Genomic DNA, 13,349 nt, shown 5'->3' with positions numbered 1-13,349 from the left:
CAAATTGAGTGTTATCGAAATGGATTCATTACTTTTTAAAGATTTTTTTAACTAATAATTTTAATAATTTTCACGTTATTAGAAGTATTTTCAAATATATTTATTTACTCATTTACTACTAACGAATAATATATGTATTTATAAAAACAGGTGCAAAAAATTAACGAAAAATAGGTCATACATTCACATTAATATAAATATGCATCTCTGGGCTTACTGAGTACGGGATTGAAAAATGGTCAGATAATTATAATCGTGGCCATCTATAATACAAATCAAACGATGCGAGAATTAATGATATCATTGAACTCATTCATGAAGTCTTATTTGTCTACACTATTGAAGGAGCAGCATTATCGGAAAAAGAATGGGGAAAATGCCATTGATTATGGGTGGTGATTTCAACATCGAGTTTAACTCGGAAGAAGCTCAACAATTGATAAGATTTTTAGATGAAAAATTGAAGTTGACAAAAGTCAGTCCACAACCAGACCAGGCACTACATTCGACGCAGCATTTTCTCGTTATTGAACAAAATTGCAGTCTAAATTACTTGTATTTTACTTCAGATGGAACCCATGATGTCTTTCTTAGAGTATGAATTAAATTATTGATGAATAAAATAAATATTTAAAATAAATTGAAGAGATTTTCTTTACTTAAATTCCACTTAACCATTTTCTAATCCTGAAATAATAAAATTGACGACAAATGCAAAGAGAGCAATACATTAAATCAAGTGTTTCTAGAACCTATAAAGTTTGACTGTTAACGCGCGAGTCTCCTTGTTACATTTTCGAATGTTACGATCTAGCTGTGGTTTATGCCACATCGTTTAAAATGTCCTTTTCAGACGTAACATTATTAATGCTGTACCGCGTGCACCTCTTTGTCTTTTTAAAACTCTTATTCGCACCCAACGGTGCATAGGGCGATTCGCAATCAAATCAGTTTACATTTACGTAAATAAGGATGAGGTTGCAACACTTAAAAAAAAATTGTAGTTAATTTATCAAAATACAGTAAAACCTCGATATAAGGGACTAATTGAGGGGAAGGGGTGTCCGTTAAAGCGTAAGTCCGTTATATAAAAAAGGTAAAAAAAATGTACAAAAAGTATTGAAAATATAAGCACTGTTTAGATAAATAAATAATACAAAATTCTATTTATTGTCTTCGGACACTCGTGAAGTGACGTTGCTGTTTGATATCGACGCGCTTACTTTCGGTAACCCTGCTTTGAAAAAAAAAATTTCGTCAGAAATCGAACTTTGAAATTTTGAGACATAATTTGTGAATATCAATAATAATAATAAAACCCTTATTCGCACCCTAATGGTGCATAGGGCACTGTGTCTTATAAACGCGGTGTTATCATGATCGTTTTACACATGAAGGAAAGGTGAAAGGAAAGCCCTCCGCTTCAGGTACCAGTGAATATCAATGCCGCTAAAAATTATTTTCATAGGGGCGACACACGAATTTAAGCATGTATATAATAAACAATTTAAGCATGTATAGCATAAACAAGACGATTTTAATTTTTAAACATTTGACCGGTTTTTCGTCCGTTATATCCGAAGATCGTTAAATAGAGGTCCGTTTTATGAAGATTTTACTGTATTACAAAAAATGCAAACGGACGAATAAGAAATTATTGCAACAACAACAACTAGAGAATATATATTTAATTAATCGCATTAATTAAGAGAATGATTAAAATGCAGTAATACATGCAATTCATTTAGCGTGCATTTCGAAATATCGTTATGTGTTATGTTCGTGTTAATGTGTTATGTAGTTTTTAATCACACCACACGTATTAAAGAGGCCGTGTGAAATGGATTTCACGTGAAAACCAAACGGTTTTATCAATTAAAGTATAACATTAAGATGTCACAAATATTTTTTTAAATTAATATTTTCTTGAAATCTCAGCATCGATGAAGAAGAATATGGAAGTCTGGGCATTTGCGGGGCTTGCGACTGTCATACAAATGAAAAAAAAATTGCTTTGTAAAAAGCTTCTCATATCTCATCTTAGATGTCACCAGTGAAATTCTAGTTAATTCAAAGAGTTGGTTTCAAAATTGAACAATATAATTAGAAGTTCCAAGAATTTGAGTAGTGTAGTTGTCAATCATGGGTTTAATTTGTGAATGTTATACGTGTGTAAATTGATCACTTAAACACTAATGACGGTCGTTATCCCCGTAAATGCAGACTTCCATATTCTTCTTCATCTATGTTGAGATGTCAAAAAAGCTCCTAATTGCAGATAATCCAGATTTGTAAAAAAAAAAATTTAGACACACATCTTGTAATTTTTCTTTGTGATAGCTGTTTCATCTGGCAAGGATTGTCAAGTGTCAAAATGTCTTTCAATGTTTTACTATACAAATTGATTTTAAGAAAAGATAATGAGGAATGACAAAGAAGACTAAATATATTGATTTTTTTTTAATATCTCTTTGTAGACAGTTTAGTCCGCTTTCGTAGTGTAATGATTAGAACACTCGGCTACCGTTCTGGAGGTCCAGGGTTCGATTCCCAGGGGGGGAGGGCAAATAAATATAAGTGATTTTTCACTCTGATACTTATTCAAAACTACCCTGGACTGGAACCTAGAGCGGAGGGCTGATCACTTTTCCTTCACGCGATCAAGATAACACTGCGTTTATATTATGCAGTGCCCTATGCACCATCGGGTGCGGATGAGGCTTTGAAGAAAACATGAAGAAAAAATCACCAGACTAGAATCTCTACGGTTTTTTATTTCTTCGTAATAAATGTAGCGCGTTCTTGAAATGTCACTCTTAATTCTCGTCCAATTAAAGATCATTTTATCGCCACATTTACTTCAAGTATAACCTTCAAAATATTTTTTTCAAATGCCTCCCTGGGAATCGAATTAAGGACCTGCACTGTGACCAAACGCGCTAACCACGGCACTGAGGCGGACTTATCTAGTTTAGAAATACCGTAACATCTAACAATGGAGATGTTGAAATAATAATAAGTATACATAACAGATATAAAGAAAACTATCATTCGAAAAACGAGTGCACAATTATCCAGAAATTATCTGTTCATTAAAATGATTAATGTTTGTAATAAATGTGCAAAAAAATTTGGAAACATAAACCATTTGAAGTTTTTTCTTAATTTCACACTGAATGAATAGATATGAAATATTAATTAATTAAATTAATATTTCAAAACCCGTATTCATAAATCAGGTTCATATTTGACCTTGTAACGAAAAGTCCATATAAAAAAAAGTATAAACCGATCCGGTTCCAACCCCTATGTATAGAGGTGAGGCGTGGAGTTGGCAAAATAAGTATGAAAGACTGAACGCAGTCGAAATGCGATTTCTTAGTGCGGCAAAACCATGTATGACAGATGTTCGAATGGTGATATAAAGGAAGAATGCAAGGCTGAGATAAGCATTATCGATTAAATTAAGAAGGGTGTGTTGAAATTGGGCAGTGAATCGGATGAGTAAAACAATTTCATTAATTGATTCGGCAGTCACTTTGCGGTAAAATCTATCCATTTTTAATTAATGTTTTACTTAGTAAATACCACTATTTCTTAAAATCTACTGTGACACGTGTTTCGATGCATTCCGCATCATTTTCAAACACCGTATACGTATACGGTGTTTGAAAATGATGCGGAATGCATCGAAACACGTGTCACAGTAGATTTTAAGAAATAGTGGTATTTACTAAGTAAAACATTAATTAAAAATAGTAAAACAAATTTATGAGGCTATTATAGTTGGTAATAGAAGTAGAGAAAGACCGAGGAAAACTTGGCATGATCAAGGATTTTAAGTACTTGAATGTGCTTAGGTTAGAAGTATCGGTGGATGTGTATCAGGAGATGCATGATTGTGGAAGAGGCGAAGATTGCTTGCAAAGACAGATCGGTGTGGTGTTCTATTCTCTCTGCCTACCCTGCGGCGAACCGGCGTTATGGTTACTTAGATAATAGTTTATTACCCCCGTATCCTATGCTTATCCACAATATTTTGAGTGTGTCCAAATCCTTCTTCACAAATCTGGGTTTTTCTACTTAGGAGTGTTTTTTTTTAATATTGACTTCTTAATAGGGCTTACGACCAGTCTGTCATACGATGGTTTGAGTGATCACTATATACACATATATGTGAGTTGTCGACGGCAGCATCTAAAGTTGTATCGAGTAAGATATTTGGTAGAGAACCTTATTTAAATGTAGGTATGCAATATTATTCCCGAATTATTGCACATACTAGGAGACGCCTGAAAACACGACATAATTTTTTTTAAAGCCTACAATTCGACCAGTTATTTCATAATACTCATTCAGTTAAAATCATAATGATTATTGTAAATTATCGTTGTTCTGCTTCAAATGCGCATGAAATAAATATGAACGCTACCTGTAGAATCGATAAGCTCAATGACAATTAGAAATTTGAAATAACTCTATATTTTTTGCACTTTCTCTATGGTTTCGTTCGTTCTGGAACGTCAGTTTGACAGCTGATTTTGTTATTGGCGCAAATAATTTATGTGTATTTAACTTTTCGATTCCAGACCAATATGATTTCAAAATGTATCATTTTCTAGATCACATGTTCTTTGCGTGCCCGTTAAATGACTGCTACCTGAGCTTACTTTCAGACCTCTCCAGCATTAACATTCTATTTCCTACTAACACCTTAACCTCATTAACCTCCCCTAACAAATTTGTATATTATTTTTTGACATCTCATCAAAGATGAAGAAGAATATGGAAGTCTGGGCATTTACGGGGCTGACGACCGTCATCGGCTGGTTTAAGTGGCCACTTTACACACGTGTAACATTCACCAATTCTACCCATTATTGACAACCACACTACTCAAATTCTTGGAAGTTCTTTTATATATGAACCAATTTAGAAACCTTGTTCTTGAATCACTAGAACTTCACTAGTGACATCTATTGGTGAGATGTAAAGAAGCTTTTTTATTAAGCAGAAACTCTTATATTAGTATGTTAGGTCCGAATCCTGGATTATAATCACACGCATCAGAAACGCCAGAAAATACCATCTTCATTTTTATTATTTTTTTAAGCTTATAATTTGACCAGATAATTTATTTACAACTTTTTGAGTGTGTCCAAATACTTGTTCACAAAATCTGGATTATCTCCAATTACAGGAGTTGTTTTCATATTATTTTTTGACATCTCATCAAAGATGAAGAAGAATATGGAAGTCTGGGCATTTACGGGGCTGACAAAAATAATATGAAAATAACTCCTGTAATTGGAGATAATCCAGATTTTGTGAACAAGTATTTGGACACACTCAAAATGTTGTAAATTTGTATATAACATAATTTGTAAATAACTCGAAATTAATTGTATAAATTAGTAAGGATGTATGATAAATGTAAAAAAACTCAATTAACAAACTAACACTACTTATAAAATTAACCCCAGTAACAGGAATACAAACATTTTATATTCAAGTGTAAATAAAAAATAACTCGACACTGGCTAAAACACTCTAGAAGGGTGAAAAGCCATTTAAAAAAGAAGAAGAAATGTATCATTTTACTAAGTGAAAACGTTAAACACACGCGATACTCGTGTTAAAGATTGGGAAAACTTAATGTATGACGATAGACCAGCATTATCCCCCGCCATCTGCAGTTGACTCTCCACAATGACGGGAGCTCAACAAGCTGCTCTCTGGCATTACCATTGCACAGGGAGGCGTCTTGCTCAATATCTTAGCCATGCTCCAGCCCAAGAAGACGCAATAATATGATGGCGCCACTTCTCCCTTCAGATTGTCGACGTTTTTCTTTAATATTTTTATTTATTTATCATTTTCATATCACAATCCATATCTGTTTAAGCGCCCTTCAGGAAGTATTTTAAGAAAATGGCACTATATAAATCATCCAAGATTATTATTATTTTAATTACTATAATAATAAAGCCAAATTAGTTAAAAATAATGACACGCAAAGTGAAAATTCAGTAACAATGAATATGGCGGCAATAATTAATCTGAAGGAATCATTTAAATTCTGACAGTGTTGCGACAATCTTTCAGACAATAAGTCATTGAGACTAACTGACAAATAAGGAAATGAGACAGAATTTGCCTGCCTCATTGTTTTGTATTCATCAGATGTTAATTGAACGCCACAAAAGTGTCTGATTTCAAAAGTAACAATTCACGTCCTCTCGCATGCCAAAATAAAGAGTGCCGATATTTGCATAATAGTATGGACAATAATAGGTAATGTGAAAATCTCAAGACTTTGCAGACTTCTTGTCTGACATTAGACATGGCGTTAAAAGTAATATATGATATAAATTAACTTAATGTATTTATTGGGTGTGATAATCAAATTTATTGGGTGTACTACAGTGGCGGTCGGTGACTTTTTGTAGAAGGGATGCTGGACATCAAATTTTTTTACTCGTATTTACTAGATATCAAATATGCACATCAAGACGCCATCCCTATAAATCCATTAAGCTCCATAATCAATAATTACAGATACAAAATATCATCCATTCACTTTTATTTATTCAAATTATAAAGTAAATCGCAGGTTAATAATATTCAATAACAATTTGACTTCAGTATTTAAGTTCAAAAGCAAACTGTCAAAGCAACGCGCGCACTAAGAACAATCCAATAGAATATGTGGTTCTCTTCATTATATACATATTAGTATTAAAGACATTTTTTGTATATTGGATGCTGTCATTAATATCGTACACAATTGATATGGATATTGGCTTGCGGGTCTAAGTGCGCATGTGCGGAAAGAACGTAGACCCTGGCATTGTGCATGCGGTTTACAGATCACTTCCAGACCAAAGTATTGCTTGTTTACATGCGTTTTACACATTTCACAGTATTTGACATTCATTTCAGAATGTATGTGTATTTAGACTCGCCCGCGATCTTTGTATCGTATCGTTTGTTGCTCTTACGCTGAGACGGGACGATACATGCACAATGTTTTATATGTAATAATAATATTTGTATGATTTTGTACAGCGCCGTTTTTGTAAAAAAAATTCACAATAAGGTCGCTGTAGAAATAACAAAATATTTAAATTTCAGTATTGCTGTTTACGGATAGAAGTCCAAAACATTTTACTCTAAAATGCAAGGGATGCAGAGCATCCACAGCATGCATGGACGGACCGCGTCTGGTGTACTATGTAATACTTCTTCTGTGGGTGTCATGTCAGGTCCCCCTGACATCGACTATTACTTGAAAGTAATTGTCCTTGTCTTGGGTAGCTCCTCGACGCTCAAAAGCATCTCGATGCTCCTGATCTCCGTGCAATCTCGTATATTCCAGAGCCAGGCGATCTGTCTTCTGTCCACACCTCATCGACCCTCTATTTTGCCTTTTATGATTGTGCGTAATAGCTCGTACTTGTCTCCTCTTAGCACATGTCCCAGATAGGACACTTTCTGGACCTTGATATCAGTCAGCAACTATCTCCCTGCTCTCTCTCTTTGGAACACATTTGCATTGCTAACCATATCGTTCCATGGAATGCGTAGCATTCTACGATGTAGCCACATTTCGATTACCGTTATTCTGACTGATAATATCAAAGTCGTACAAGTACTGATCAATGGAATCAATGATGTAGGAGTAAAGTTGGGACTCAACATAAACATCAGCAAAACAAAGTTTATTGTATTCAGCCGTCAGGACCACGCACAAGTGTCTCATATTAAAATAAAGTGAATTAAATCTTACACCAGAGACAATTTCTGAAATTTTGCTGGTAAGTATGAATATTTATAAAATTTGTTAAATATAATGTGACTGCGTACGTTATCAGTTTTTGACACATATATGTAGAGCGCCAGTTATTTTTTAGAGTGAAGACAATCCTTTTATCTTTTTGGTTTTGACTTTTCGTAATAAAGTTATAATTTCATAGCATTTCTGAATAGCCATGAAAACTTCTGGTCAAATGCTTTTAAAATATCGCAGAAAGAAAATCGTCAAAATTACAGAAAATGCTAACATAAAAAAAAGCTAATTGATGCATTGATTTGTGGTATACATTACAATTCCTGATTTTTGGAATATAAGCCCTCTGTCAATTTTTTCACTAAACTATTCATAATTAAGTTGACAAAAAAATATACAGATGTCACTGTAAATTCCATTTTATTGTAGTAAAGTATTATTAGTAACGTTTTATAAGTAAAGCAAGTCCGCTTTGGTAGTGTAAGGGTAAGGCTTCAGTAACTGCCATACTGGAGGTCCCGGGATCGATCCCAGAGTCAAAATAAAGTACTTGATAGTCAAAATAAAACTAATACGAAGTGCAGGCTGTTCACCTTTCCTTCATGTATTTTATGATCAAGATGACATTGCTTCTGTACAAAGCAGTGCCCCACACACCATTGGATGCCGATAAGGGTGAGAAGAAGAAGGAATTTTGCAGCTAATATATATTTACAAGTACCTTCATGTGTAATTTATACAGGCTAGTAGTATTGATTTGGATCACACAATATCTAATGTATAAAAAAATAATAAGTTTGAGAATTGTTGTAAACACGTTTTTTCCTTGTGGGTATTTCATTTTCTGTAGCTGCTCACTGTTCATGGCAAGACAGGGAAAGAATAAAATAAAATAAAATAAAAATGGGACTCACCTGGGCAACATTTTCAAAATGTTCATGGGATTTTTGGTAGACCCGGGCCTTTTGAAGGTTCCTCCCGATACCAGTATTCTTCCTTATAAACACTTCTCCGTGGTTTGCCAGCCAGTCCAGAACCTGACAAGGACATGATTGAAATTAAATGATGGTTGTATGAGAGATTGTTTTTATTTTGCCATATCGCTCACTCCTTTTTATAACGTCTTATATCAAAAATTGACAATTTTCAGTGTGCATGTTTTCTGAATGCCCAGAAATATACTATATGTCAGCGCATATTTTTAACATAATACCTTTACCCGCTACAGGGTAAAAATTGTTGTTTTTGCATTTTGAAGAAAAGGTATTGTTCAATAATTTTTTTTAATTATTTTTAAATGGAGAAAAAACCTTTTTTTGTTTTAAACCAGGTTTTACGTAAAAAGATCTGTTGCACAGTAAAAATTCACTAAGTGGCTTGATATTTATTTTTAATACATTTTACTATATTCTTAAACTTTAAAAACGATCTCCTGAAAAATCAAGTTTACTGATACATGAAGTTGTTGAAAGGAGTGAGCGATATATGTACTTAATTTAAAGATTCATGCGCTGAGTGTCACTAGCAAGCATGTATCAATTGTTTGTTTTTATTTATTTACTAAATTATAATGCATGTTTTGCAATTCAAACTTTATATTTTCATTGTCAAAGATTTTTAAGAGGAGGGTTTTTTTTTTAAACACCTTTTACTCTCTGACATTACCAATTTTACAAATTTATACAGAATGCCCTTAATAACATAAAGAAATAAAGCATTATTTACATGAAATACGGAAAAAAGCTAAATAAGCTAAAATGGGAGTGGACAATGAAGTTATGGTACCAACCCCTGGTGATGTATGGAAGTGAAGCAAGTTGTGCAGCAAAACCATATATGAGAAATGTTCAAATGGTGAAATAAAGAAAATATGGAAGGCTGAGATAAGCGTCATCGATAAAATTAAGAGAAGTGTATTTGATGGTTTGGACATGTGGAATGAATGAGGAAATAACAGTAAAAAAAAATTATAAGGCGAACATAGTTGGAAATATGAGCAGAGGAAGACCGAGGAAAACTTGGCATGATCAAGTATGTCAAATACTTGAACGCGGTCAGGTAAGGAGTTCTATTTTCTCTGCCTACCCCTGCGAGGAAGTGGTGTGATGGTTAGTTAGTTATTTAAACTGAGTATCTTCAGTTTGACAGTGGCATAGTCGGCAACAAAGCACGCTCGTAACCAAACAAATATTGGTAACTGAGGGAAGAATTACCTGCTTGCAATCCTCTTTGTAAAGCAGCAGGGCCAGTCTCTGGTGCAGCTGCAACCGTGTGGCGTGCCATCGCGCCTCCAGCGCTCGGTGCTGGCCGAGGATCTGGTGGATGACAGCCAGGACGTGACTCGCTCCCGAGGAGTAGTCAGCTGCGGGGTCGCTGCGACTGCTCCCGGATCCGCCGTCCGTCTAGCAAAAAAAGATCATTTATCAATATTTTCAGATTGCGTCCTAACATTTATTAGTAGCTTCTGACTCTTATGACATTTCAGGGGATCAATCATATTGACGCAGTCGCCTTTCGGCTGTCCAAACTTAAAACACAGTAAGGGATTTTTTTTTAATACGTTATTTTGCATTTTTGGACTAAGTAGCATCTACTCAGTCCTAAAATGCAAAAAAAAAGTACTACAAAAAATTGGCCCTTACTGTGTTTTGAGTTTGGACAGCCGATTTGCATCCGCACACATAGATCATTTATCAATATAATATAAATGTATTTTTAAAAAAAAAAGAGTAATATTAGTGTTTTTATTTTTTACAAAAATAATTAATTTCATACTATTTCTGTGAGCCTAAGCGGCTCATTATTAGAAATATGTATCTTATTGTGGTAGAGTGGGATCGAACGAAGAAACTCCGCACACAAAGAATATTTATCAATATATTGAGATTGCGTCCTGGCATTACTTAGTATCTTCTTACTTTTGTGACATTTCTGGAGACCAATCATAATGACGTGGATGTATTTGCTTCCGAACGCATTATCTTCTCAGGTATATGATGCACTAATCATTGCGCTATCTTCTCTATACTAGTACCTGACGGGCATCTTTCTCTTTTTTTTGGACAATGTTTAATGTCGTTCATTAGACAAATTAGTTGATAGAAATCTTACACTTAGATGACTACTATGACTGCCATGGGTAAAGTGATCTTACCAGTTCGCAACCAGCACACTTAATTTGGTGAGCCTTGCTGTTGCAGGACCAATTGAATGGAATGCTCTTCCACCAGTTAAAAACAGTGAGAGTAAGATGATCTTTAGACTAAACTAAAAACGCATTTGTTTGGTAAATCATTTCCTCAACCATTTTAGGAAAATGGCGCTATTTACACTGTCCGAAATTATAGTATTATTATTCTTCAAACTAATGCGGTTAATGTTAGATAATATTGACATATAAAATCAGTAGTGCCAATAACTGGGGGGTGCAAAAATTTCTCAGTTTTTGTAGTTGGTTTGTATTCAATCTTTTGCGTCGGTTTGTCTAGATTTATAAAGACTACTTATTATACACAGACGTTCGACTCCTCCAAAAACTCGTTGCCGAGATGTGATGTGAATTTACGTGCGCAATAATTACGCATGATGAACAACATAAAACATGAACAACAAGAGATAGATCCCATCATGTATCTTATGTTATATAAAGAAGATAGTAAGATGATAAGAAAACAATGCGTGCAAAAGTAAATTCATATCTGTTGTCATGATTCCCTGGTCTGATTATCTTTGTTTATATTATCTTTTAACCATTAGGAATAAGGAATTTTGTTTTCTAAAAATTAGAATTACAAATATAATTGTGTATAAAAACATTTCTGGTTGAGTTAGTACATATGGCGATTTACTCACATGATTTCTATGATCAGGTTGGTTGCAGACTTGAACTAGGTGATCCAATTGGTAGAGCAGTTTCTTGCTTGTTGAATGTACCTATCAAATAAAATCAAAATTAAAGCCGGGCAAGATTTCATTTTACTATAACCCTTATCCGCACCCCATTGATGCAGTGTTATTTTGATTGTTAATATGTGAAGACAAGGTGATCTGCTCTGCGCTTTAGGTCATTCAGGGATATATTAAATCAATAATAAAATTAATTCAAATTCAGGGTTCTGAGAATGGTTTATCTTTTGGTTTTTTGATATTTTCATTTAAAATATATCAATAAAAATAAAGTGTAAAAAAATTATGAAAAATAAAATATGTATAAAATACAGAAATATATCATTAGGTTTATCAGATAGCTGTAAAATTTTGAAATTAGTATACACATTATGAAACATGGAATAGTAAAAAAAAGACATGCAAAAGACCGTTATTCAGTCATAATGGTTATTGCGTTAATTATCAAGCATTATGTAGTTAAAAAGCATGAAAGTAAATGTGAGTATGTGGAAAAGAATTTTATAAAAATTTAGAGAATGACACCTAATCCGAAGGCTGAGTCGTAGGGAAATATTTTAAAAATATATATATACACAAGTAAATCGGAGATTTTCGAAAAATATGTACACAAGATAATTAGAAATCATTTTCCCCAGAAGGCCGAAAAAATCATTGAGACCGGCACCACCTATTGCTCCAACCAAGAAGTAATGAAATATTCAGTATGAACCGTTCTCTGAAGTGCACTGCAGGAAACTGCATTACTAATGTTCGGATCTTCGCTTAATACTTCTGCGGGCAAACGGGACGAATCTCTGTGTTGGGGAATGCCGTGGCAAACTTGCAGCATTATATCCAATCCATTTAACAGATTTTGGTATGCGTCATATACCTGATTCAGAAGGAATACACACAAATCAATATTCAATCAAATCACCGCATGAAAATATTTCCCCTTATTACTCTAGAAATCACTGAAATATTTTTTGGTACTACCTATATTTTTCAGATGTTATTACCAACATTGCTTGGTAATTACTCGGCACTGACGTTTTCAGGTTTTATTTAAAAATATTATATAAGAGAATCTGGAAATTTATTTTTACCTGTCATTGTCTAGTTTAAGTGATCACTTTATACAGTGTGTAAAATTCATTATTGCATTCATGATTGAAGAACATTTAAACCAGAGTAAATAGGGTAACCCTGAATTTAAAATAAAAATTATAACATCAGAAAAATATAAATTTATGTAATACTACCCAAAAAAGATTTTTTGCATGTTTTTTTTGTTCAATTTGGAGTATCGTAATCTCAATCTATAACCAGAAACTAGAATATCAGCTTAGTTTGTAAAATGTTTAACTCCATCTGAGCTTACCATGTGAAATGCATAAAAAATCCATAATTTTCAAACACCGTATGGTGTTTGAAGATGGTGCAGAACGAAACACGTGTCTTAATATATTTAAAAAAATAAAGTAATTACCAAGTGTAATTAGAATAAAAAATATATGGATTGTATTACTACAAAGTGACTGCGGAATCAATTAATACATTTTTTTTATTTATAACCTGTAAATACTAGAAAATCTGATCGACTTAAGACTCACAGAGTTCAGGTTGGTGTATGATATGTAGTAAATTGTAAAATATTTTCCAATTATAAAAA

General features: G+C 33.5%; 1 protein-coding gene across 6 annotated transcripts in view; it reads right to left on the bottom strand.

Moving 5' to 3' along the window:
- trio (trio Rho guanine nucleotide exchange factor) overlaps nucleotides 1–13,349 on the bottom strand; it is a 502,261-nt gene that overhangs the window by 313,206 nt on the left and 175,706 nt on the right. For all 6 annotated transcript variants that reach the window (XM_088260963.1, XM_088260964.1, XM_088260966.1 and 3 more), the window contains exons 9-11: nucleotides 11,642–11,722; nucleotides 10,003–10,191; nucleotides 8,704–8,826 (exon numbers count right to left, since the gene is read on the bottom strand). In XM_088260963.1, the coding sequence (XP_088117089.1) occupies nucleotides 8,704–8,826; nucleotides 10,003–10,191; nucleotides 11,642–11,722 (393 nt within the window). The remainder of the gene's footprint in view (nucleotides 1–8,703; nucleotides 8,827–10,002; nucleotides 10,192–11,641; nucleotides 11,723–13,349) is intronic.

Source organism: Brachycentrus maculatus, unplaced genomic scaffold (assembly GCF_059751285.1).
Source record: "Brachycentrus maculatus isolate JH-2025_06_01 unplaced genomic scaffold, ASM5975128v1 h1tg000144l, whole genome shotgun sequence".
NCBI classification, from domain to species: domain Eukaryota; kingdom Metazoa; phylum Arthropoda; class Insecta; order Trichoptera; family Brachycentridae; genus Brachycentrus; species Brachycentrus maculatus.
The sequence above is the reverse complement of the archived record's forward strand: the minus strand, read 5'-3'. Positions and strand labels throughout refer to the sequence as shown.